The 26,041-nt window shown below is 39.1% G+C and overlaps 3 protein-coding genes across 3 annotated transcripts; all 3 read left to right on the forward strand.

Annotated features, from left to right (window-relative positions):
- The first annotated feature begins 1,402 nt into the window (after nucleotides 1-1,402).
- On the forward strand, nucleotides 1,403-5,536 carry LOC113109915 (cytoskeleton-associated protein 2). The gene is made up of 7 exons (XM_026273803.1): nucleotides 1,403-1,577; nucleotides 1,948-2,011; nucleotides 2,150-2,964; nucleotides 3,586-3,925; nucleotides 4,029-4,089; nucleotides 4,208-4,517; nucleotides 4,604-5,536. The coding sequence occupies exons 2-7, from the start codon at nucleotides 1,991-1,993 to the stop codon at nucleotides 4,890-4,892; spliced, it is 1,836 nt and encodes a 611-aa protein (XP_026129588.1). The 5' UTR covers nucleotides 1,403-1,577; nucleotides 1,948-1,990; the 3' UTR covers nucleotides 4,893-5,536.
- A 368-nt stretch (nucleotides 5,537-5,904) lies between these two features.
- thap12a (THAP domain containing 12a) lies at nucleotides 5,905-9,788 on the forward strand. The gene is made up of 5 exons (XM_026273804.1): nucleotides 5,905-6,184; nucleotides 6,717-6,837; nucleotides 7,189-7,269; nucleotides 7,411-7,450; nucleotides 7,694-9,788. The coding sequence occupies exons 1-5, from the start codon at nucleotides 6,096-6,098 to the stop codon at nucleotides 9,589-9,591; spliced, it is 2,229 nt and encodes a 742-aa protein (XP_026129589.1). The 5' UTR covers nucleotides 5,905-6,095; the 3' UTR covers nucleotides 9,592-9,788.
- Nucleotides 9,789-10,277: 489 nt separating this feature from the next.
- LOC113109917 (uncharacterized) lies at nucleotides 10,278-25,484 on the forward strand. Its single transcript, XM_026273805.1, has 14 exons — nucleotides 10,278-10,750; nucleotides 11,337-11,457; nucleotides 12,165-12,272; nucleotides 12,844-12,880; nucleotides 13,003-14,855; nucleotides 14,987-15,014; nucleotides 15,115-16,883; nucleotides 16,974-17,022; nucleotides 17,332-17,375; nucleotides 17,510-17,558; nucleotides 17,677-19,541; nucleotides 19,666-19,702; nucleotides 19,786-19,869; nucleotides 19,948-25,484. Exons 1-14 carry the CDS (start codon nucleotides 10,650-10,652, stop codon nucleotides 24,765-24,767), a joined length of 10,965 nt encoding a protein of 3,654 aa, XP_026129590.1. The 5' UTR covers nucleotides 10,278-10,649; the 3' UTR covers nucleotides 24,768-25,484.
- The last annotated feature ends 557 nt before the right edge of the window (nucleotides 25,485-26,041 follow it).

The raw sequence follows: 26,041 nt of genomic DNA on the forward strand, positions 1-26,041 counted from the left end.
AATATCGTGAATTTTTTTTTTATTTTTTACATATTTCAAAAAGTGAAACTTTCATATATTCTAGATTTATTGCATGCAAAGTGAAACATTTAAAAAATATATATATTTTTGATGATCGGAACTTGCAGCTTTAAAGCAAAATTAAATAAAAAAAACCTTTTGATTGGACAGCGGACAGCGATTGGTTGATTTTGTTTGTGGCTTGATGTTTTGATAGCGACATATGGTTGCCATCAGTGCCATATGTGAAGTCTACTTCACACGAGAAACTGTAAGTCACATTTAACTGTTTCTGATCTATATATATATCCATGTTCATTTTGAGTCTTACTGTAAACCAATAAGAAAACAATGCTTTTCAGCTACATTAAATGGAATAACAAAGAAGTTAGTCATGCTTGATCATCCAATCAGTTTAATTTGTTCCCTCTTACCTCTGGTTTATAGGAAATGAGTCCAGACACATAGGTGAAATTAGTTGCCCTTCTTTATTTAAATAAATGTCATATTTAACTGGCTGAAATGACTACACATGATGCAGTCAGCAGAATATCTCATGAATTAAATATTGTATTAATTTAAGGGAAGCAATTTGAGATCACAGTTGGAGTCCTAGCCTAACAGCTATAAGCTCCTTATTTACTCATTATCACACATTGAAATGCAGGCACATTTCATATTCATACTGTTCAAATGGGTTTCTAATATAAGCTGGTTTAGAGCATTAAGACGGTGGAATCTTCTGCCATCTAGTGGCTGAATGTAATTTGCTATGCACTTGCCGCATGTGAGGCCTTTTGAGAGAACAAATGAACAGGAAATGGTCCAAATTTCTGAACTGCGTGCATTGTGTAGGTATGCTGGAGGAGTTTAGAATATTTTCAATGACATGCTTATCGTTGACTTGAATCCTGTGGCACAAAAAAAAAATAAAAAATAAAAAAATATATATATATCTATATATCTATATATATATATATATATATATATATATATATATATACCTTTTTTACCAATCTACTTTTATTTTCATCACAGTAAATTAATATGTTTTAGATAAATTCAAACATTTCGTACAGACAAAATCAAATATATATCTATGCTGTTCATATACACTGTTTTCTCAAATAAACTCACAATTTAAATTTTCTTACCGTGACTAGAGTTATCAAAAAAAATTATATAAAATGTTCTTACAAAGACTAGGCTTATCTAAAATTAAATCAAACATTATATCATTAAACTGGAATTTAGGGTGCCTGGGTTCGTCAACCGTAAAGTGAGCAGTTATGAGAGGAATTTTATTTTGGTTCAAAACAGGCTGCTCCCAGCGTTCTGTAAAAGGGGAGAGGCCAACTCAATTTTAATCACGTGATTAGAAACAGCCAATACGATTCGTAGGCTAGAGCGCCTTACAAACGGTCTTCGCCAATCCTACAGCTCGCCGCGCTGAACTCAAATTTGTTTGAAAAAGCGTGTGCTGTGCTTGAATGTGAGGACAATTATTCTTCAAATTCAGTTATTGAACACATATTTGTACTTGTTTTACCAGACTGGTTGAAGAAGCAGTAGCTAACGTAAGTAGATGCTGGTTTGGCAAATTTGATCAATTCGTTGTGAGGATTGTCATGGTTCGGATAGTTTTGAAGCGTGTTAATCTAATGGGAACTCCTCACGGATTCGTTTACTAACGTTACTGATATAAAAGCAAGTGGATGTGAATTATCTTGTTCGACATGAGGTCTTTTTGTATGTCTGGCTGCAACCCCGGTTTCTATTTAATATATTTAAAAAAATGTGTTTGCTGTTACATGAAATTAAGATAAAGGTCCCCCAAAAATCACATCCAGCTTGTGCAAAATAAAGCAAAGTTTGCTCATTTGTGAGACATTTTTTCTTTTTCTTTTTTTGCTTGTTTGAATGTTATAACAATGTGATGTTCTGCAGGACAAAATCATCTTTGAAGAGGTGTCCTTTAGAGATACACAGAATGGAGTCAGTGATGAGAAAGGTGATCATTGCATTTTGTAAAGCAGACCAGACTTTTATAGATTTCAGACATTTATTTCTCACATTTAGATGTGTACAAGGTGTCTGTGAGCTTGAAATGTAGTTTGCTTAATTCTGCTCCTTTATTATTTCTATTCAGAGCAACAAGGAAAACACTAAACCAGTATATGGCCCAAAAAAACAAGTTACCAGCAGTATTATATCAAAACAAAAGGTGAATTGTAGATCTGCACCCCTTCAGTCAAAGAATAAGGAGGATGACTCTGGAACAAGAGATCTGGAAAAGGATATTAGACCGAAGACCAAAACTAATGCTGATCCTACTAAACGTAAAACACTAAGCCAGGCCTTCCGTACAGAGCAAACTGTAAGACACAGGAAGCTTGTGGAAGAAGTTCAAAAACCACCCTCTACTGTCTCTGCCATCCAGAAATCCAAACCTGGTACGTATAAGGGTCGTGTAATACAGTCTAAAATCGACTGTTTCAGAAAACCCAGTGCTGATGTGAAGAAGACAGAAAAGAAGGTCATTTCAAAGCCGGTTGTGACCAGACCAAAACCTGAACTGCCAAAAGTTCGGTCCAAGTCTGTTACTTCCCTGCCAGCATCCACTAAACCCAGAGTAAACTCTGCTTTGTCATCTAGACCGAAATCTGTCTCTGATATCCAGCTTAATGCCACTGAAAAACCAGTCCAGAAGTCTGTTTCCCATAAGCGCATTCCTCAGAAGGTACAAGGCACTGTCTCCCAAGCAGGTGCTTGTGCTCTTACCAGGTCAGCCCCACTAGCTACAGGAAGATTGGCCATCAGCAAACCCATCGCTTCGAAGAAGAAAGAGATGACGGTGAAGGAGGAGAAACCTAAAACAGCCACCACTGAACAGAAAGTCTGCAGGCCTGTCACAAGTACAGTCAGCCAGTACAAAATACAAATAGAGACGGCTGAAGAGAGAAGGTTAGTTGAATACATTATCATCAAATAGTTTGGGGTCAATAAGATTATTATAATTATTTGATTAATACGTTTATATTTATTATCCAGCCAGGGTCAAAGACATTTACTATGTTACAAAAAATTATTCTTCAAAGAATACTGTTAAAAAAAAGTATCACACTTTCCACAAAAATAATATTATTCACAACTGTTTTAAACCATGTTATAATTAATGAAAATGTGTCCAAGAAATATTTTCTTGAGCATCCATCCAGCATATTAGAATACTTTCTGAAGTTAAATCATGTGACACTGAAGACTTGAGTAATGCTACTGAAAAATCAGCTTTGACAACACAAGAATAAATTACGTCTTAGACTAAAATAGAAAAGTTGTTTTAGATTGTAGTATTTTGAAAAAATAATGTTTTATTGCAATTTTCGTTAAATAAATGCAGTCTTGAGACTTTTCCAAAAGACTAAATCTTACAGACACCAGACTTTTCAACATTGGTTTATGTATTTTAGAAACTTGAGTCAAACATAACCTGACTGATTTGAACTGGACAAGTGTGACAATGTGCTGATAGAAGGGAATATATTGATATGATTGTCTAATGTTTCATTTGTACTCCTCTTTCAGAGCAAAGCTTGCAGAGTGGCTGGCATCTAAGGGAAAGAATCTGAAAAGGCCTCCGATCTCTGAAAAGTCGGCAACCTTTTCAAGAAAACCAAAACCAGCTCCGCAGCCTAAAACTGGACCCAAAGCCACAACTGGTGCCCAGTCTGAGCCTGTCGTCCAGAATGAGGCCGTAAAACCAACCGCTGCATTAAAGACTGACAACCAAACTAATGATACCGAAGTCCCTGACAATAAAACAGTGTTTTCTAGGAGATCAAGTAATATTATGAATACCACACTAGACTTGCTGGACAACAGTGATATGGATTTGCCAGTCGACCCAGAGATAAAAATGGAGTCGGTAAGAACCATAAGAGAGTCTTAATTGTGAAACTGATAGATAGACTGACAGAGATATTTGCTTATTAATCGGAATTTCTGTTTTGTTTATATGTAATATGCAGTTGGTGTTGAACTTGTGTGATAAATTGGAGGCGATGGAGACGCCCTCATCATGTGAAGATGGTGAGTCCCATCATATTCTTTATTCAGGAATTGCTAATTAACACCAATTCATTCTTTCTTTTTTAGTCGTTATGTGATTTTTATAAATTGCTCGTATATTTTTGCCCATTCTTGACAGATGTAAATGCTGACAAATCTGACATGGTGGCAGAGAAGAGAATGGAAGTGGAGGAGCAGGAAACGGATGAGGTGTTTGAAATTCTGAAAGAGGAGGAACTGGGAGATGAGGAAGACTCGGAAAGTGACCTTACAGAAGACACTAAGAAACCTATTATAAAGAATGAGAAGGATGATCAGGAACCCAAGGAGAAGAAGCCATTTGTGAGTGAAGATGATGAAAGTGATGAGGAGATGAAGAGCACCACTCCAGAGATGGCAGGGGCATCCATTGTGAAATACAATGTGAAAACGACTCCATATCTGCAAAGGTGAGTTTGGAGTAATTTAACGGTATGTAGAAAAGACACACATTTCTAAGAAGTTTGAGTGTTCATCTGGTTTTCTCATCCTATAGTGTAAAAAAGATAATCGATTGCGGAACAGCACCAGGCAGTGGCTCGCGAAGCAAAAGCACCATCAAAGACCTAAAGTTTCTGACTCCTGTTAGACGATCGACACGAATCCAGCGTAAGTCCTCTCGTCTGCCAAATATGCTGAATGACCACGATACTTGCGTCTCCTCATTGGCTGAACTGGTGCAGATGGAAGATGCAGATGCAAATGCTTACATCTACAGAAAAAACCCAGCACTACTGGAAGACCTGCCTGATCAGTCTGAAGACTTGGCAAAAGTATGCAGTTAAGCAGTATAAGTTGATGTCACTTTCAAATTGGACATTTATGAGCATTTGTAACGCCTAGATTATAAGTATTCCAAGTAACACTATTAAAAATAGCTTATTTTGCATTTGGACTGCTAAATAATCTCTTAACTGCAATGGTTTAACATCTTAAGGACAATAATTTGATTAATAGGCACTATTATAAAAAGTTCTCTTCTATGCTAACAAGGCTCATGCAGCGTGTGTGTTTATATATATTTAAGAGCTCCGTGGGTTTTTTTTTCCTAATATTTTAACAACACTGTTTTGTTCATTTTGTGAACCTTGAAGTTGAAGTGAAAAAAATTGACATTGATGTAAAAAGGATTTTGGTTGTTCATTTGTTTTGAAAAATGACCTAAGAATGTGTGTTGCTTTTCTCTCACTGTAATTTTCTGTTGCTACTGTTCAGCTGTTCAGTGTTTCTTTTAAATGTGTCATTTTCTGAACCTCCAGTAAATTCCTTTAATTAACTAGACTTGTTTTCTTCAAAGGATTTAAACATCCCTTACTAGTGACCATGTCTTTTTAATGGCAAGATGAACTTTGCATTTTAAACATAATTGTGATCACTGAGCAAGTGACTGTATTACATCTTAATAAAGAATCTATCAGTGCAATATAAATATCAGTTTGATTGTGTCAGTGTAACATAAAATTGGTTTTACTGTCTGATGCATCTAGTTAAGGATTAATGAAAACATGTCTGTATATGGGAAAGAAATGCAATGAAAGGGTGACTGAGACAGTCTAACCTTTTTGGTGTGTGTGTGTGTATATGTGTGTATATATATATATATATATATATAGTAAATCTTTAAATAATGTGAGTAAATGACATCTATCATTCTTAGCCGAACTACTACTTTAATAAATATTGCTTACACAATTGTTTTTCTAATATATCCACGGTTCCTCCCTAACTGCCGCCAATTTCTTCCAGTAAGCGCATGCTGATTGGCTGGGAATTTGAACTCGCTCTGGGCGAGCAAAGCATTGTGGGACGGAGACAAACTCCAACGCGCTTCTCCTCCAGGCCACACAAAGCACTAGAGTGCCGATCAATTTCCCGCTTTATTAGTCTTTAAAACTATATATTTTTAAAACTTTCTTAACGGAATAGCATCGCGGTGAGTCCAATGAACTTGATTCGCTCTTAAAGATTCGACTCGGAGTGAACGCACGATGCCTAATTTCTGCGCGGCGCTAAACTGCTCCAGGAACAGCACTCATTCGGTGCTGGCGTTCTTCAGGTTTCCACGGGACCCAGAGAGGTAAATTATACACGTTTCCCCACCTAACTTACCCTTTGTCATCAAGACGATAGACGAATTCGTGTTTAACCTGCATTTATTTTACAGTACGTTACAGACATTGTGTGCAGAGCTGTATTGAGCCAGTTAGCTTGCTCGGCAGATCAAATGTGAAGTTGAAAATCTCCATATGTAATGTTTACATGCTGCACAAAGTATTGTTTTATAACCGTGAGTTGTTTACCAGGCACCACAGTTTTATTTTGCAATCGTATTGTGAAAGTGTTTTTATTAGGCCAACTGTCTGATAAAACGCAGTTCTGGTTAAATGTATGTCAGACATATGAACTAACGTACATTGATCCCATTATGGATGTTGTGTATTAGCAGCTAGACTTAATAACATTGTATATTACATTAAAAAAAAAAAAAAAAAAAACAATAAAGAGAATATGCACTGTTACAGTATTATAATCCTATATCCACATAACAATACTTAATGTGCCATGGCAGATGCTAACAGCCTTCCATTCATGAGATATTTGTTCCCTAGGTGTAAGAAATGGGTGGAAAACTGCAGTCGCTCAGACCTTAGAGACAAAACACCAGACCATCTGAACAAATACCACAGACTGTGTGCCAGACACTTTGAACCTAACTTGATAACCAAAACCGTAAGTTGTTATTAATCTTTTTGTGTAGTTCATATGTAATTATTCTATTTTTAAATGTACTTTTCCTTCATATGAATTATACTTTAAATTATAAGAAACTGGCTATGCATCAGGGAAAGGGTTCATTTTAAGTGCTGTTTGTGCTCATTTAGTCCTTCAGTGTGATATATATTTCAGTGAAAATATGAATATTAAAAAACAGCAAAACTACAATAACTATACACGATTTTAAAATTGTTGTTGAAGAGATTTAAATATAGCATTGTAAAACAACTGACATTATTGCTTCTCATAAATAAATAACATGATCTCTAACATACTGCATTGCATGTTATTCTGATTATTATCCAGAGCCCTTTCAGGACTGTACTGAAGGATAATGCGATACCAACCATATTTGACAATCCTTCCCTCAAACGGTCGAATAATGAGGTAAGAGTTGCTCCGTATTAATCGATGAGTTGTTACTGAAGTGTATTAAAACTGTCTCTTAACATTTTTAAGGTAAATGTCAATTATGTGTAAATACTGAATGTGAATGTTTTCGTAATGAATTTGGTGTGTTTCTAACAGACAGAAAACAAGGATGCCCCTGAAGCGAAGAAGAGTAAAGGTGAGTTGTTTTTGTGTGTTTTTTTTTTTGTTCATTTGTTTTATGATTCAGAAATATTTAGATATCATGATATAATTGTCTCACATATTATTTACATACCCGGCTTGCTGAATCTGTAATCTTTATGCATTTTTATTTAGTAGCTTTAATAAAGCTCTTTGACACATTCTATTTATTTACATGAATTCCACTATACAAAACAATTACTGAATTTACACAAATATTTTTTTTTTGTATTTTCAGCTGACTCCCAAAGTGAGCCAACGAAAGAAAATAATGAGGCAACAACCAAAGAGATCAGTGAGAGCAAAAATGGCGATGGGGTTGAGAGCAGCCCTCAGGTCATTGATGAGGAAATGCTGAATAAAGAGTATCTTAAGTCTTTGTTTGATGTTGTCGTGATGATGGGAATGCAGAACATCCCTCTGCATGGGCACTCTGACAAAGAACCCAGAAGCAAAAGCTTCACTCCCAGCAACTTCCAGGCACTGTTGGAGTACCGCATCAATGCAGGTGATGAATTCCTCAGAAAGAAATTCGAGGGGTCACCCGTAAACCTTGAGTATTGCTCCTCTACTCAATTGCAGCAGATGCTGGAAGTGATCGAAAACTGCGTTCGTGAAGAGTTGTTGGCTGAAGTTAAAGAAGGACGCTTCTTCTCATTGGTTGTAGACAGCCTGGTTGAGATAGGAGGAGAGAGCCGCCTCCCATTGTTCATACGCTTTGTGGACAAGACCAACTGCCTCCGGGAAGAATTTGTCGGGTTTCTGCCTTTTGAAGGTGATGTGGAGGCTATCACCAAGAGGCTTATTAGTGAAGTGACTGAGAAATGTGGCCTGGACATGCAGTTCTGCAGAGGACAGGCATATTTGTGTTCTGGTGTGTCCGCTATGAAGGTCAAAGCAGTGGTGGCCAGAATAGCTGAGTTACACCCACTAGCAGTTCTCACCCCTTGCTCCAGTTGCTCTCTAAACATCTGCCTGGCAAACACAATGACCTTCACAGGAGTGCATCTCGTCATGTCTACCCTGAAAAAGCTGGATGCATTTTTCAGTAAGTCACCATTGTTACAAAATCAGCTGGAAAGTGCTATTTCGATCTACTACCAGGGAAACGAAGAAAAGGCCAATGTCCTCAAAGCAGCCTGTTGCTCGAAATGGACCGAGCAGCATGATACATTCGAAGTAGCTGTCGACCTCCTGGAGTCTCTCCTGCTTTGCATGGATAGCATCCATGATAATGAAGATCACAAATGGAGCGATGAAGTGGCACACAATGCCTTTATCATATCCGAGGCATTGGCCGATTTTGAATTTGTCATGACGTTAGTGGTGCTGAAGAACACTCTTTCCTTCTCCAGAGCCTTTGGTAAAAATCTGCAAGGCCAAACGAACGAGGTCTTCTTCGCATCTAGCAGTCTAACTGCAGTTCTGCATTCGCTGAATGAAGTTTACGAGAATATCGAGGTCTACCATGAGTTCTGGTTTGAGGAGGCGGTTAACCTGGCTGCAGCTCTTGAAATCCCAGTGAAAGTACCCAGGCTGTACTTCAGAAAGCGACCGACGTCTGGTGAGGAAATCCAACCTGAGATCTACTATAAAGAGCAAGTCACCCTTCCAGTGGTCAGCCATGCGATTAAGGAGGTGTCTGATCTTTTCTCTGAAAATCATCTTAAGGCCCTCAAGTCCTTGTCACTTGTCCCTGCCATCATGGGACAGTTGAAGTTCAACACTGCAGAGGAGACCAGTGTTGACATTTATAAAGATGACTTGCTGAACCCAGACACCTTCCCTGCCGAGTTGCACTGCTGGAAGATCAAATGGAAGCATGGCACTAAAGACGCAGTACTGCCATCAACCATCTACGACACGCTTCAGCTGTCCGATGTGAAGTTCTTCCCCAATGTGTGTGCTCTCCTGAAAGTCCTGTACCATCTGCCAGTCTTTGCTCTGACAAATGACAAATGCATCACTGCGAAACAACGACTGGCAGCGTACCTGGAAGATACACCTGTGCATCACAGAAACAAGAGCATGGCTCTGTTCTATATTAACTGTGCTATTAAGCATGATTTGGACAGCATGGTGGAGAAATACTTGAAAATGTATCCAGATAGTGAGCCGTCAGAGAATCGTGATTGATTACAGGCAGCAGCACAGTCTTACATATTGCAGTATGATGACTCTTGTCAATCAGCAGTTTGTTACTTTTGCAGCTATTATTTTGTTACTTTTGCTTTTTATGTTCATTCATACAAGATTAACAGCACTTGAGGACATGGTGTATATAAAAGTTTGAATTTAAAACAATTAAAAAGATCTTTTGCTGACTAACTCCATGAATGTGTCTTGAAACTGTTAAATTCATTTTTTCACAATTAAATGCATATTCTGCAAAAAAAAAAAAAAAAAAAGTCGGAGAATTTTTTTTTCTGTTCTTAATATTTTAATATAATGTGATATTAAATATTTTATTTTGTTAAATAGTGTATCATAACTATTATCATTAGCATATAGAAATAGTCTTCACTTATTTGTGATTTATGATATATTTCATAGGAGCAAAATCAAATTATACAGCTGTATGACTATATGAAATATTAACATCAAATCAACACAAGCTGAATTTGTAATTTATCGTTGCAAAGTACATCAACAAAACATTGTATCTTTCAAAGTAAGGTGTTAGTATGTGGGACTAAATGGGTTAAACTCCTATGAAAAATCAGGACTTTAAAAATGATCAACAAATTGTTATTAAAAGGGTGTGACCTCGAATGTTCACGTGGGTTACACAAAAAAAAACATTAGTGCCTCGTAGAGAAGGGGAACAAATTTGTATTTGAGTTATCATTTTGTGATCATACTTTTAAAAAAAATCAGCTGTGCCATATTTTTGACTTAATCTGGAAATTTCCCTGAGAAGGGGAACGAATGACGGTGATAAGAGTTATTTTGGAGGGGATGGGGGATCCGTTTTCAGCTTAGACCATTTCCGCTCTATATAGGTGTTCTTCCTGGTTGTTGATTCCTCTGTGAAAGTAGCAACATTTCGGCCATGAGCAATTTTCAGTAGAATGCACGCGACGATTGGAAATAACGCCCAATAGCGTGAATTCTATGTAGATGCGCGCGCGCTTTTTGCTTCCAAAGCGTGTCCTTTTGCGCTGAAGGATTCGTGCAATGCAGTGTTCATTTTGATGAAGTCCAAAATGCCCGACTGCTGTGCCGCAGCAAACTGCAAGCAGATTACGGACCAATCCAACGTTGCCTTCTTTAGGTTTCCGTTGGATCCAGTTCGGTGAGTGCATACTTTGGGCATAAATGCAAACGCAGTTTAATCGATGCTATTTTTTTTCTATTTAGATTTGTATTTATTTAAGTTAAGAATGAGCAAATTAGCATCGTTTGTTAGCTGGTTAGCTTCTGCCCCATTTTACAATGATTCATTGAATGCATGGCACCCTTGTTGTGGGCTTATGCTTCCCCTGCTGCTTCCATTAATCTGGTTTCGCAAAGATTTTTTGGTTTGCGAGGACCTATTTTTTTTAATTGGCAATCATGAAATTAGTTATCTATCGCATTTTTGTCAACGTGATTGCTGCAACTTTTAAGGGGTTACTGTAAGCATTTGACTCCTGTACACGTTCGCCATCATCAGGCCCTTCCCAAAATGGCAGGAATTGAATTCCCTCAGAATACGTTATTCAGTTAGTGGGCTTGATTTGTACTTTTGCTTTCTTGTGGGATTTGGATGTCAGACTTATTGTGGTGTTTATTAAACGCGTGCTTTGTTTTAGACCTGTAATTTTAGATTTTTGAGGTTTGTAATAATTGTAAAATATCACTTTTGTACTACTGCAGTAACATTACCTTCATGTTTTTAGATGTAAACAATGGGTGGTTAAGTGCCACAGACCAGATCTGGAGACCAAAACTCCTGAAGATTTACACAGCAACTACAGATTGTGCTCAAAACACTTTGAGACCTCCATGATATGTCAGCAAGTAAGTTTGCATGGTTTTGGTGAGCATCTTCTTTTATAAAGGAAAAAAAGTGAGATTTTTATTATTATTTTATCATGATGCGAGTAAACAAAATCATGAAATTATACTTTTTTACTAAGATTGATGTGTAGTGTTTACCATTAGGCTGGCATGTGCACTATGTCCCCAAGCACCCCCCCTCCCAGAAAACTGCACCATTTTTGACACTGGTGAATTACCAATGTTTGAACACCCCCCCCCCCCCCCTCTTCGGTTTATTTGTTTGTTTGCTTTGCTAAAGATTAGCTATGCATTAATAAATTAATCATATTTATTAAAATAAGTGTATGCTGTTCCAGTTGCTCAACTGGATGGTTATGTTAAACTTTAGATGTAAATGAAATGCAATAAGATTGGTCTTATGCAATAAGAGGTTTTGTGAATAGCCATTTGCTTTTCTTAAAAAAAAATCTTTGGTCAAAATGTAAAGAGAAAATTAAGTACTTTCACAGTATTACATTCATTTATGGGATTAAAAATCAAGCCATTTCCAGCAACATAAGCCTCTAGCATATAATGTCATTAAATTCTATTTTGTGTAAATGGCTAATTTATGTTTATTTTATTTGAATTATAAAGCATTCACACATTCCCTATTATTTCAGCCTACCCCCTTCCCCGACTTGACACAGTGTAAAACTAATGTGTAAAACTCCTTTTTATTTAAGAGTTCTCAGAAATCTGTTCTGAAGGATGATGCCGTTCCTACTATATTTGATTTTGCAACCAACCAGGACAATGCACAAACTAGCAGCAGAAAAAGGACACGGGAGAAAGTGAGTATCTAATGTACACGTCAAGATTAAAAAACGCTCTTGCTTTGTCAGTAGACGGAGACATTTTTTTTTTCAACAATATCAAAAAAATATATATTTGAATTGATCGCAAAATAAGACAAAACGCAAGAAAATTTTAATATTGAGTGGTCTCTAGCCAATTATTTAAAGAATGGTCTTCCAAATTCTTGTAGATAGCCTAATGAAGACAATTAACTGTTCTGTACTGAATTGGTTTTAAAGCGTTCCTTTGTAAAGGGTGGCACAGTTAGCCCAGGACACACAAGTAGCATCAAGTAGATATTCAATGCAAAGTGTTTTATCAGTATGTTCAGTACAAATACTTATTTATCAATACATTTTTATGGAATACAAGCTTTTATCAACTTATAATGGAGCAAACTACTTGCCTTTTTTTTAAGTTGATGCAGTTAAATACAAAGTTACAAGGTAAACAAATACTTTGGGGATTGAGTTCTGTGTTGATTACTTATCATTTGAATGCAAATGTGATTCCACCATCTCATTGACTACAAATAATAGATTTTTTGTTTTGTTTTCATTTTTTCAGACAGGAGAGGAGCCTGTTGCCACAAAGAAAACTAAAGGTAGGTAATGCATTTCCATGTCAGCATTTTTAAATTCTGTTTTCTCTTTGTAATGACATAAACTAATTGCAGCAGATTCTCTGCATTTTTTTTTAAGTGTGTTTGTGTTCTGCTTTTTTAAGGTAACACCAATAACTCAAACCCCTCTGTGCCAGAGGCAGAAGATAAAGTTGAGAGTGATTCAGCTGAGAACAGCGAAACACAAAATCCTCATGCACATGATGAATCAGAGAACGAGGATCCTGCTATTTCCAAAGCGAAGGAAATTTTGAAAGACTACTTCAAGGAGACTTTAGCCTTCACTGGTTTTAGCATCACCAGCAGTGCATCTCTTAACGCTGTTAAACCACTGGGGAATGACCCAGCTAGGCCACTCTCTGTCAACACAATATGTTCAGAGAAGATTGACCAAAAAGAAGTGCTCACCTTAGGTGAGGATGTGATGCGTGAGGAGATCCGCAATAGCTTGCGCCTTGCACGCTTCTTTTCCATACTTCTCCAAGATAGAGTAAGCATTGAGGGCAAGGAACAGATTCCTGTGTTTATCCGCTCAGTCACTGGTGAAGGCTTTCCACAGAAATACCTCATGGGATTCCTTCCTTGCGATGTTGACTCAGACACTCTGTTTCTTATGCTTATATCTGAGATCCGGAACAAGTGGGGCCTGCGGATGGAGCACTGCCGTGGCTTCACTTACCTGTCATCAGGTGCCATGTGTCAGAAACTGAAGGATCTTTCCTGCAGGATGCTGCGGGATTTTCCACAGGTAGTTTTGTCACCCAGTGAGCCTTACGCCTTCAATGTGTGGTTGATTCGCTCCATGCCCATCCTTCCAATTCAGGATGTTGTTGATACTGTAGAGCAGGTTGCTGCCGTTATTAGGCAATCAGAAACTCTGGCGAAGAAACTGGATGCCAAGATCACTGCATCGTACAGCCATATCAAAGGCGAAGTGGACAGAGTGAAGGAGTCTTGTCAGAACCATTGGGAATATGCCACCGATGCTTTCCAGACAATGCTTGATATCTTGGAGCCGCTTTTGAGCAGCATTGGAGAGATGTGCACCAGTGCCCTTTCAGATGTAGACACAGACACCATCGTAGTGCTTCTTATGTTGAAAGAGAAGCTGAAGAACTTTAATTTCATCATTACACTTGTGGTCTTGAAGAACACACTGTGTTGTGTAAGCATCCTGAACCCCAGCCTTAGGGGAATAATCAGCATCAGCAGCACATTACAATACACCATCTCTAATGCCTTGAAGCTTCTAACCAAACATATGCAGGAGATCGCCATTTTTCACAGAAAGTGGTTCTCTGATGCAGTGGGCAGAGCCAAGAAGTTGGGGGTGCCAGTCAGTCTGCCAGTGGAGATGGGGACAAATGGTGATGACGCAGAGAAACCACAAGCCTCTTTGGAGGATTACTACAGGGAAGCACTGAGCAAGAAGGTTTTACAATACCTTGTTGATGAAGTCAAAAGAGTCCTAGGCACTGAAATGGCAAGAATCCTCAGATGGTTGTCATTAGTGCCCTCATACATGGCGGACCACAATTTTAGCATCCGCAAAGACAAAGTTGCTGATGCTAACCTGAATAACTTGGCTCGTCCTGACTCCTTTTATGATGAGCTGGGCTGTTGGGAAGTGAAATGGCGACATGCTAGCAAGCGAAGGATTCTTCCCACCAGTGTGTTTGCTACCCTCAAGATCCCAGATATAGGCTTTTACCCAAATGTGCAGAGCCTGTTGAGAGTGTTGGGCACCATCCCTTGTGTCCGTGCAGAATCTGATGTGTATGGGCATTATGACATGGTGTTGGGCCGCTATCAGTCCTACATGAAAGAAGTACAAGTGGAAAAGAGACTGAGCAATATGGCCTTTGTTTATGTCAATCAAGATGTCCACTTCAACATTGAGGAAATGGTGGAGGCGTATGTAAAGAAATATCCAGAAATCCTACAGCTATTACATGAAGTATGTTTTTGGTTACTAATTAAATTTGACTTGTATTTAATTATATTTAGTTTCTGGAGATGAATAATGACAAAAACTCAAACATGTTTTAAACAAGATGTTGAACTTTTTATCCACTCATTTGTTTTTAGGATGATGTAATGGAAGTGCAACCATCAGGTAAAGTTTCTAACTTTTCTGGGTTTTAAATTTAACTGAGCTGAACTTTATGTTAAATACAGTTGTTGATTTTATGTATTTTACTCCAACCCCATAACAGTTCCTGAAACCAGTGCAAATGACGCCTCTAAAGAAGATACAGAAGAACCAAGAGAGATGACATTAAATATGGACATTGAGAGACAGAAACTGCCTGAGTGTGCAGAAACTGATAAAGAGGCATTAAAATCTGCATTACAGGCCGCTGTCACAGCAGCATATGGCAGGCAAAGCAGACACACTCAGGGTGATCAAGATCAGGAAGTAGAATATGTGACCAAATCCGAGATGAATGAAGTCCTTAAAGTGTGTGAGGATGTTGTAAGAGATAGGATTCTTTCAGAGCTTGGAAATTCATTCTTTTCCCTGTTTATCGACCGAGTTGTCAGATTGGGAGAGACCGACTACTTACCCATGTTCATCAGATTTGTTGACAGTTTTGATGTCATGCGCCTTGAGCTTCTGGGTTTTATTGAGGTTACTCATGACACTGAGGCCATGTGCGAACGACTTTTTGATGTTGTCATCAAAGAGTGGCGTCTCGATTTGAGCTACTGCAGAGGTCAAGCTTACCTTGGCTCTGGGGAAGTGTCCTATAAGCTCAAGGCCTTTGCATGTAAAATACAGGAGCAGTATCCTCTTGCTATATGCACACACTGCTCATGTTACTCTTTCAATACCTGGTGGTCAAGGTCAGTTCCAGTAGCAGCCGTCATCAGAGCCATAGATACGTTAGAGGAGATAGTGTCATTCTTCCACAGCATTCCTGCTCTCGAGAAACAGTTAGATCAAGTCTTAGCCATAGGCCTAAGAGAGAGCTATGAGAAAATCCATGAGCTTCAAGGAAAGTTCTGCTCCTCTTGGCTTGAGAAACACGACTCTTATGAAGTCTTCGCTCAGATTCTGGAGCCTCTGGTAGATTGGCTTGAAAATATTGATAACTGCCAACCACAAAGATGGAGTTTGGCAGTATCCAACCGAGCCAAGAGACTACTTCAGTTAATAAGGGACTTTGATTTCATTGTGGCAATTGTTGCGCTAAAAAATGCCTCATCCTTCACCAGGGAACTGAGTGCAGCATTACAGAAAGACCATTTCAGTGCTGCCTCACAGCTCAGCCAGATCAGTGGTATTGTGGCCACACTTAACAGAGTGAAAACCAACATCAAGGTTTTCCATCAGAATTGGTTTGATGAAGCTTCTTGTTTTGCTCAGAGCCTGGGTGTGCAGGTTAAAGTGCCTGACAGCGTGATTGTTCCAAGGGACAGTCTCTTGAAGCCAGGTTCATACTATAAAGACACAATGAGTGTGCCATTAGTTGACCACCTTATAAACATGGTGAAAGACTATTTCTCTGATGACCACAAGGAGGCTCTCAACTTATTGTCCTTGGTCCCGTGCTCTGTGACAATGAGCTATGTTTTTGAAACGCTCAAGTCAAAACCTCCATTGTATATTGGTGACCTTCCTGATCCTGACAACTTCTTCACGGAGCTAAGCTGCTGGAAAGTGAAGTGGAAAACAAAAGTGGTTAGTTTAACCATACCAGAGACCATTTTTCAGACTCTGCGTCTACCCCTCATGCAGTACTTCGTAAACATCAACACATTGCTGAAGATAATGTGTGTGTTGCCAAGCACAGCTTTAGAATATTGTGGTGAGGTGAAGCGGCACAAAATGTATCAAGACTACTTGAGCAACACCCCACTTATGGACAGATCACCTTGTTTAGCTGTTCTTCAGGTGGGCACTGACTTTAACAGAGACCTAGACCGAATGGTTGCTCAGTGCTTAAAGCTCACACCTAAGACACTGGAGGGTATTTGCTTGGTAAGGATCAGATTTTAAGTAATTTGTTGCTTGTTTAAAATGTTTAATTTGCTTTCCAGATGTGTTTCTAAAGTCTGTTTTATTTCACAGGACAAAGAATCCAAAACCTTAGGACGGACTGTTGAAATAAAAACAGAAGGTATGTAATATTTTTATTGCTGGCTTTTTTTATTTTTTAAAGAATCAATGTCTGTATGCTTTCTTTCTTCTTGTCTTTTGGAAGAGGAAAAAGTGGAAGCAGTATTTAAGCACACCAAGTAAAGAAGTCAGTACTCAAAGAGAAGTGTGTTATTTAACTAGTAGATTGAACTGTATTTCAATTAAACATTTAGGTTAAATAAAAAAATAAAAACATGCATGCATGTTGTTCACAATTAGATCAGTAACATGCATTAGGAAAATAGGTAGGGTAAAAGTTGACTTAATGCTCACTTTTCCAACATTGCAGATGACACCCACATGGATGAAGTAGAGGACAGGGAAGCACAGCAGGTTTGTAAAGTTGTGATGATAATTGTTATAATTGTTATTAATAATTTTTATAGTATAATTTTGATAATTCATATTAGCTTGTGATAGTTGATTACTTTTTCAGTTTTGTTCACGAGTAGTATTTCTATTCACAGGACAAAGACTCCAAAATACTTGTGGTGAATTCTGAGATAACAGGCAGTGGTATGTCATTTTAGGAATGGTCTGCATAGGAGTTCAGAATGTTTGAGTCTTTAATGAAATATGTTTTATAAAAAATTCTGTATTTGTTGTCTAAAATAATGTTTATCCTGACTTTTAGAAGCAGAAATCTACAAAGAGGGAGCAGAGAGCATAGAGACTCAGCAGCAGTCTGAAAACATAGAAGTGGTTGCTGGTTGCACGGAAGTGGCTGTTGAGGGGCAGCGTGAAAATGTTGAAGATGCGGAGCAGGTTCCTGATGAGAATGGCCATTCTGATAAACCAGCTGACAACATAAAAAACTGCAAAGAAGTCTTTAAACAGGCAGCTATGCTTGCAAGGAGAAACTGCTCATTGATCGACCTTGATAAACCTGAACAAGATGCTGTTGTTCAGAAACTTGCCTTATGTCATTGGGTGAAGGAGGAAGGGACAATGTTTTCAGAGGGAGAAATGTTGCAAAGTATTGTGAAGGTCATACGAGAAACAATCCTCACTGAAGTTCAGGACTCCCCTTTCTTTTCCATCATCACTGATAGAGCCATTTCAGTGGGTGAGGCGAAGTTCCTACCAGTATTTGTTAGATATGTGAATGACTGCATTCCTAAAGTGGAGATTATAGGATTTCTGCCCTTTGATGAAAGCTCTGATGTTGATTTGCAAGCTAAGGCTCTTTCAGCAACACTTGAAGATGAGTGGGGACTTCAGATGGGTTGCTGCCGTGGCCAGTCCATCATGTGCTTTGGTACGGGGAGCAAAAGTCTCAGGAAGATGGCTTTGGGTTTTTTAGAGAGGTATCCATCAGCTGTGAACACTCCCAGTGAGTCTTGTGGACTTGCCTATTGGCTGGCTTTAAGCCTACAAAATGCATCCATTACAAAGGTTCTAGAGACAACTGAGGATCTATTACAGTTTTTTGACCAGTCACCCAAATTAGAGAGTGAGCTTGCCAAGACCATGGATGGGCTGCTGAGTACCCCACGGGAAGCACTTGCAGAGGTCCCAGAGACCTGCCTGTCCAGATGGAAGAAGAGAGAAGACTTCTTTGATATTTTGGTGGACATGCTGGAGGGAGTCCTGAACTGCTTAGATTCTGTGAGCACCAACTCCAGTGGATCATGGAGCGATAGCATGTCACTGCATTCCCAGACCCTGTCCACAGCTCTTAGACAGGTTGATTTTATCATCCCCCTAGTGATCTTGAAGAATGCCTGTGCACCCTTAAGGAATTGCAGCACTGTGTTTCGCTGTGGAAACCCTGCTGACATCATTTGTGAGCTTGAGAAAATTATGCCAATTATAGATACTTTTAGAAAGATGTTGGACAATTTAAATGCAGTGCATTCTGTCTGGTTTGAGGAGGCAGTGGAGCTTGCAACTAAAGTCATGGGATTGCTGTCATATGCAGAATCTGTCAGTGGCTATGATTCACCAGAAACATCTTACATGGAAGCAGTTAGCTTACCAGTTCTAAATGGTTTGATTGAAGAAATGAAGTTTAACTTCTCAGAGAGTCACCTAAAAGCCCTGAAAGTTTTGTCCCTTTTGCCAACATGCAACCCTCTGCCTATTCTCCCAGAATCCACAGATAAACTGCACACTTTCTACCTGAGTGATCTCCCTGAGCCAGAAACAGCGGAGGATGACATTAACACCTGGGCCATGGTATGGAGGGAGAAGTATCAAGATGTTTGTCCTCCCACCTCCATCTCTGAGACATTGCTCCATAATGAAGCCAAAATTCTTCCAAATGTTGCAACCCTTCTTAAGCTTGTGGCCGTGCTGCCCAGCATTAGCATGGAGTGCGATCTAATGAAGACAACGCTAAACTCTTTGAGGACCTTACTCCGAGATGGTATCTTTAACAGGGGCAGTAAGACTGATGCAGTGATGCTTCTTATGCATCGCCAGACACTACAAAGCCTGGAAGAGGTGATCGAGAAATGCATGGCGGTTGATCCAGAAAGTAATCAATTTCTTGCTCAGGTGTGGTACATTTCTTAGTGTTTACACAATGTTAATAATTCTCATTGTCCAAAAATATCAAATTAACACAACACATATCAACTAATAAAACAAAGGTGTTACCTTTTTTTTTTCATAAATGTAGGTAAAGTCAAGAGTTAATCACCTGAGAATGGAAGGTGGTAAGTAAGCTCAAATGGGCTTTCAAAGTAATGAAATTGCTGTTGTGTTTTATTCTGACACAATCTTTCTTGTCCCTTTTCAGAGGTGATTGCCATGGCTCCACAGGAGATGGTTGTAGATACAAATGGTTCGGATAATCCACAAGAGGCAAATGTTGCTGGAATTGGTCAGTAATGTTAAATGAAAAATAAAAGTAATAAGTAATTCTCTCTTTTTATTAAACATTGTCTTATCCTTTGTTTAGATGTCAAAACTGCTGCTCCAGAGGAAATTCTAGTGGAAACCAATGACTCTAGTGAAATAGCTGAAGAAAATACTCCTGACCAGCCATCATCTTTAACAGTTAGCAGCTCAGACAAGGCCACAACTGCAGCTCAAGTCATCGCTTCTTGCAGCTCTCTGACAACCAGCACACCTGACCAGCCAACAGAATCTGTCCAAGATGCTGCTATGCAGTCTACAGCAGAAGAACATGATAGAAGTGATCAACTAATCGCACTTGTTCAAGATCTAAATGATCGGTCTGAAGTACTTGATCAGTGTGGAATTGGTCTACCAGTAACAGGGGATCAAATAGTTACTAATCAAATTGGAACTGGGCAGCCCAATGAAGAAGAGCTAGTTAGCACTGTTCAGTCAGCATCATCTAATCAAAGTGAAACTGATCAACCTATGGAAGTTGATCAGTTTGTTGCCACAGAAGCAGGTGAAACTGAGCAGACAGCAACAGAGGAACAAAGTGTACCTGATGAGTTCATGGCAGTTGCTCAAGTTGATACTGATTCCTCCATCGTTGCTCAAGGTGAATGTTGTCATACAGTAACAGGCTTGGCAGATTGTCAGTTTGTGTCAGAGGATCCAAGTGAATCTGTTCAGCTTATGTCAGTTGATCAAAATGTAAATGGTAAGTTAGAGTCAGTCCTTCAAAGCGAAACGAATCAACCCATGGAAATTGATGTGAGTGGAAATGATCCATATGTAGTTGAAGATCAGGGTGGAAATGGCCAACCAGCAATGGGAAAACAGTGTGAAGTTGAGCAGTTGGAAGTTAGTCCAGTTGAGACTGATCAGTCTATTGTAAAAGTTCAGGATAAAGCTTGTCAGTTATTAAAAGTTATAGCAGATGACAGAGAAACTGGTCAGTTAGTATCTGTGGAACAAATTGGATCTCATGATCTTGAGGCTGTTGATAACTCTGGAAATTCTGTAGCAGCGGGTCAGAATAAAACCAGTCAATCAGTAACTGAAGATCAGTTTGTGGCAGATGATCAATTTGAAACTCTAAATTTAGTAGTGAAAAGTCAAGATTCTATTCAGACAGAACATGGGTTAGCAAATGAAGGGGAGTTAATATCAGAAGATCAAAGTGAATCTCATGAACTCATGGTAGTTGACTCTGGAAAAGACCAGTGTCTAATGTCAGATCAAAGTGTAACTGGTCAGTCAGAAATAGGAGACCCAAGTGTAACAGAACAATTCGTAGTAGTTGGTCAAGTTGAAAAAGATAATTCCATAGTAGAAGGTCAAGATGAAACTGGGTTCCCAAGTGAAGGTGAAACTAGTCAGTTAATATCTGGAGATCAAAATCTATCTGATCACCCTATGGTAGATGATGCTGGAAATGATCAGTCTGTAACACCAGATCAAAGTGTAACTGGTCACTCAGAAATAGGAGACCCAAGTGTAACAGAACAATTCATAGTAGTTGGTCAAGTTGAAAATTATAATTCCGTAGTAGATGATCAAGATAAAACTGGTCAGACAAAAACTGGGTTCTCAAGTGAAGGTGAAACTAGTCAGTTAATATCTGGAGATCAAAATGTATCTGATCACCCTATGGTAGATGACTCTGGAATTGAACAGTCTGTAACAGCAGATCAAAGTGTAACTGGTCAGTCAGAAATAGGAGACCCAAGTGTAATGGAACAATTCATAGTAGTTGGTCAAGTGGAAAATTTTCATTCCGTAGTAGATGATCAAGATAAAACTGGTCAGACAAAAACTGGGTTCTCAAGTGAAGGTGAAACTAGTCAGTTAATATCTGGAGATCAAAATGTATCTAATCACCCTATGGTAGATTACTCTGGAAATGATCAGTCTTTAACAGCAGATCAAAGTGTAACTGGTCAGTCAGAAATAGGAGACCCAAGTGTAACAGAACAATTCATAGTAGTTGATCAATTTGAAAATGATCATTCTTTAGTAGAAGATCAAGATAAAACTGGTCAGACAGAAACTGGGTTCCCAAGTGAAGGTGGAACTAGTACGTCAGCATCCGGAGATCAAAATGTATCTGATCACCCCATGATAGATGACACTGGAAATGATCAGTCAGTAACAGCATATCAAAGTATAACTGGTCAATCAGCAATAGGAGATCCAAGTGTAACAGAACAGTTTATAGTAGTTGGTCAAGTTGAAAATGATCATTCTGTAGTAGAAGATCAAGATAAAACTGGTCAGACAGAAACTGGGTTCCCAAGTGAAGGTGAAACTAGTACGTTAGAATCTGGAGATCAAAATGTATCTGATCACCCCATGATTGATGACACTGGAAATAATCAGTCAGTAACAGCAGATCAAAGTGTAACTGGTCAGACAGAAATTGGGTTCCCAAGTGAAGGTGAAACTAGTCGGTTAGTATTAGGAGATCAAAATGTATCTGATCAGCTCATGGTTGATGATGACTCTGGAAATGATCAGTCTGTAACAGCAGATCAAGATGTAACCTGTCAGTCAGTTACAGAAGATCAAAGTGTACCTGATCAGTTTATAGCAGTTGGTCAAGTTGAGTCAGATCAATCTGTAGTTGAGGGTAGAAATGAAACCGCTCAGACAGAAACTGTATTACCAAACAAAGTTGGAACAAGTCAGTTAATATTTGGGGATCAATGTGGAGCTGATCAGCTCATGGTAGTTGACTCCGGAAATGAAAGTTCTGTAACAGTTGATCATAGTGGTACTGGTCAGTCTGTCTTATCAAGTGAAGCTGGAACTAATCAGTTAGTTTTGGGAGACTGTGGATCTGATGAGCTCATGGTTGTTGAGTCTGGAAATGATCATTTTGTAACAGCAGAGCAAGGTGGAACTGATCAGTCCTCACCAGACCAAACTGTTACTGATACATTTGTGGAAGTTGCAGCTCACCAGCCTATAGTAGAACATCAGAGTGGATTTGGGTTAGAAGATGGAAGTGGAACTTGTCAGATAGTATCAGGGGATCAAAGTGGAAATGATCAGCTTGTGGCAGATGAACCTTGTGGAAATGATCAGGCTGTAGTAGAATCTCAAGGTGAACTTATTCTTGCAGTTGCATTGAATCAAAGTGTACCTGATCAGTCTGTGGCACTCAGTCAAGGTGGAAATGATCAGATAGTACCAGGGAATCAAAATGAGATTGATCAGTCCAACATAGATCAGGTTGGCCTTGAGCAGCCCAAAGAAGCTGCAGATTGTGGCTCAGATCAGTTCAGTTCAGTGGCTCCAGATTGCTCAGACCAAGAAAATGCAGCAGTGCACATTTGCCTTGATCAGTCCTCTGCTGTAACTCCAAGTGTTACTGACCATTGCACACCTGCTTCACCTAAAGATATTACTGATCACACCATGGCAGCAGAATCTGAAGGCACAGTCCAGTATGGAGTAAAGGCTGAAGATAGTGCAAACCAAGTAGCTACCCTGGATGGCACTGGACTACAAAAAATAGTTTTTACCCCCCACGATGCTGTTGCTCGAGAGGAATTGCTCAAGGAACTGTGCAACATAAAGTTCTTTTCCATAGTCACTGAGGAAGAGTTTGCAATCGATGGCCAACCATACATCTCTGTAGGAATACACTACCTTAACAAACAAGACATCAAGTGTGAAAATATGCTGGCCTTTATCCCGCTTTCCACAAACATTACTTCATTTGTTGATAAGCTTACCATTGCTCTTTCTGAGAAGTGGGGTTTGAACTTGGCCCTCTGTAGAAGTCAAACCTTGGCAAGAACAGGTGCCTCAGTCTCTCAGATGACACAGGCTTCAGCTTTGCTTTCCCAGAGACTCCCTCATGCTTTCAGTTTCCCAAACCTTGTAACTCCAAAATCTTTGCTAGCCAGTTTGTCCTCCCAGAGAGAGATAACACACTGTTTTGAGTGCTTGGAGCAGCTCTTCATATGGTTCTCTGAGGATATTCAACGACGTGTAAGACTAGAGGATGCTGTTGTACATTTGTTCCAGGAGGACAAAAGGAAGGCCAGTGAGCTGAAAGCCAAGATCAGCAGCAATCAATTGGCAATGAGCCATGAAGTTCTGGAACTCACTACAGAAATTCTAGAGGCCATCGTCTTTTGCTTGAATGAGATGAAACAGAACCAAGATAATGAGGCAAACACAGAACAGGCTCAGAGCTTCCTATCTGCTATCCAAAACTTTGATTTCATATTGACAGTTGTGATTATGAAAAACATCTTGAGCCTCACCAAAAGCATAAAGCTGAGTCTTCAGGGAAATTCCTATGATGTGTATCAAGCTGTAAACAGAGCGTCTGATCTGCTGCCATCTTTCAGTGAAATGAAGAACAGTATTGACTCACATCATCAAACCTGGTTTCAAGAGGCTGTTGCTTTGGCTTCTAAGCAGGTACCTTCACTACAACCACCCTTAAATGTGCACTACAGAGAGGACATCAGTAAAGGGGCCATTGAGCACTGTATTGCTGAGATGGAAGGACTCTCCAAGGATGTTCTGTCTGCTGTTCGCTGCTTGCAGGTTGTGCCTTATGTCATGTCCAAAGTGGAGGGATGCTGCAACGACACAGAGTTTGTCAAGGTGTTCCAAGATGTTTTACCTGACCCAAACTCCTTCCAGGATGAGCTGCAGAGATGGATGGACAGGTGGCAAGACTGTATTGCCAGTCATCAGCACCTACCCGACACTGTTCTCAGCACTCTCAAAATTTCTGACATTGAGTCTTTTCCCAACATTTCAACTATCCTTAGGCTCCTGGCAGTCTTGCCCATCTCCAGCACGCAGAGTAGCTTCACACAGAGAAAGATGAAATCTGAGATGTACCCTCTGTAGTAGGCTTGGCTTAGCTAGCTGCCCCCGAACAAGCTTTCTAATAGGATGTCATACACTGCTGAAACTTCAGAATGTCCCACTGTATTCTCTAAACTGTAGATCACATCTGACTGTAGGTTTCAGTATGCTTATTTTATTAGTTGAATTAGACCTGTACACTCTTAAGTATAATCAACAATGGTTTTATTGATGTTTTGTCTTTTTTTTTGTATTGTTTGTTTTCCTTTTATGTAAATGGCATGGAAAGAGGACTGCCAATTGGGACCAATGTCTTGCCAAAAAAAAGAAAGAATAGGATGCCCTTGGGGGGCCTTACTGTTTCGTGCCTTTATGCAAAAACCCTACATAACACTTCAAATCATTTGACACAAAAAGTCTGGATGGACACTTTCACATCACACTTTTGGGGAATTTCCTAATATCTTCAGGAACTTTTAAAGACTTAAAATCATATAAATATTCTGAAATGCATTCTGAGGTAAAGAGAATTGTGTTTTATCACAATGAATTATAACTGTGTTATATTGTCAATGTCATCCCATGGCACAAGCTAAAATCATTCTGTCCCTGTATCATTATGCGTGTTTCAATGTTTAATTTGTTTGCAGTTTTATTTAGATGGATCTTTCTGTAAACGTTTCTCCCTGAAGCCCTCCTCACAAAGGAAGCATTCATATATATTTGACTAAAATAAACAAATAAAATAATTGAAAAGAAGCAGCGTTTTACATTTCAATCTCTTCTCAACTCAAAGCCATAATATTTAAGGATGCCCACAAGATGGCAGTCTACACCTATTATGGTTAGGCAAGTACCTGTGGGTAATCACTGATTCATCCTTGTTTTATTTTTTTAAAGCTTTTTTTATTATATACGTTTTACCTAGACGATTTGTTATGTATAATAGAAGATAATTTAATCCCCCCCCCCCCTCCAAAAAAAATATAAGAATCCCACTTCTGTTCACCACTTCCTGCCAGTGTTCCACTAAGTTAAAGGTAGGTAACTATTAATGTCTTCACATTTAATGCCTTTTTTAAGAGTTCAGGCCTTTCACAAGATAGCATTGGCCCCCTGTAGCCTGTCGATGATTTGCAGCCATTGTTTAACCCTTGGTTCATAGACTCCTGATCCATCAGAGAATATTGTTTTCAGGAGTAGATTTCAAGATGTGTTGAGAAGCAATCAGTCTCCCATTTCTATGTAACCTTGGACCTATGATTCACCCTTGGGGGCTAGAGCCTTTGACCTTTTAGGGTCGTTTTTTGTGAGAG

The sequence above is a fragment of the Carassius auratus genome, chromosome 10 (assembly GCF_003368295.1).
Source record: "Carassius auratus strain Wakin chromosome 10, ASM336829v1, whole genome shotgun sequence".
NCBI lineage: Eukaryota > Metazoa > Chordata > Actinopteri > Cypriniformes > Cyprinidae > Carassius > Carassius auratus.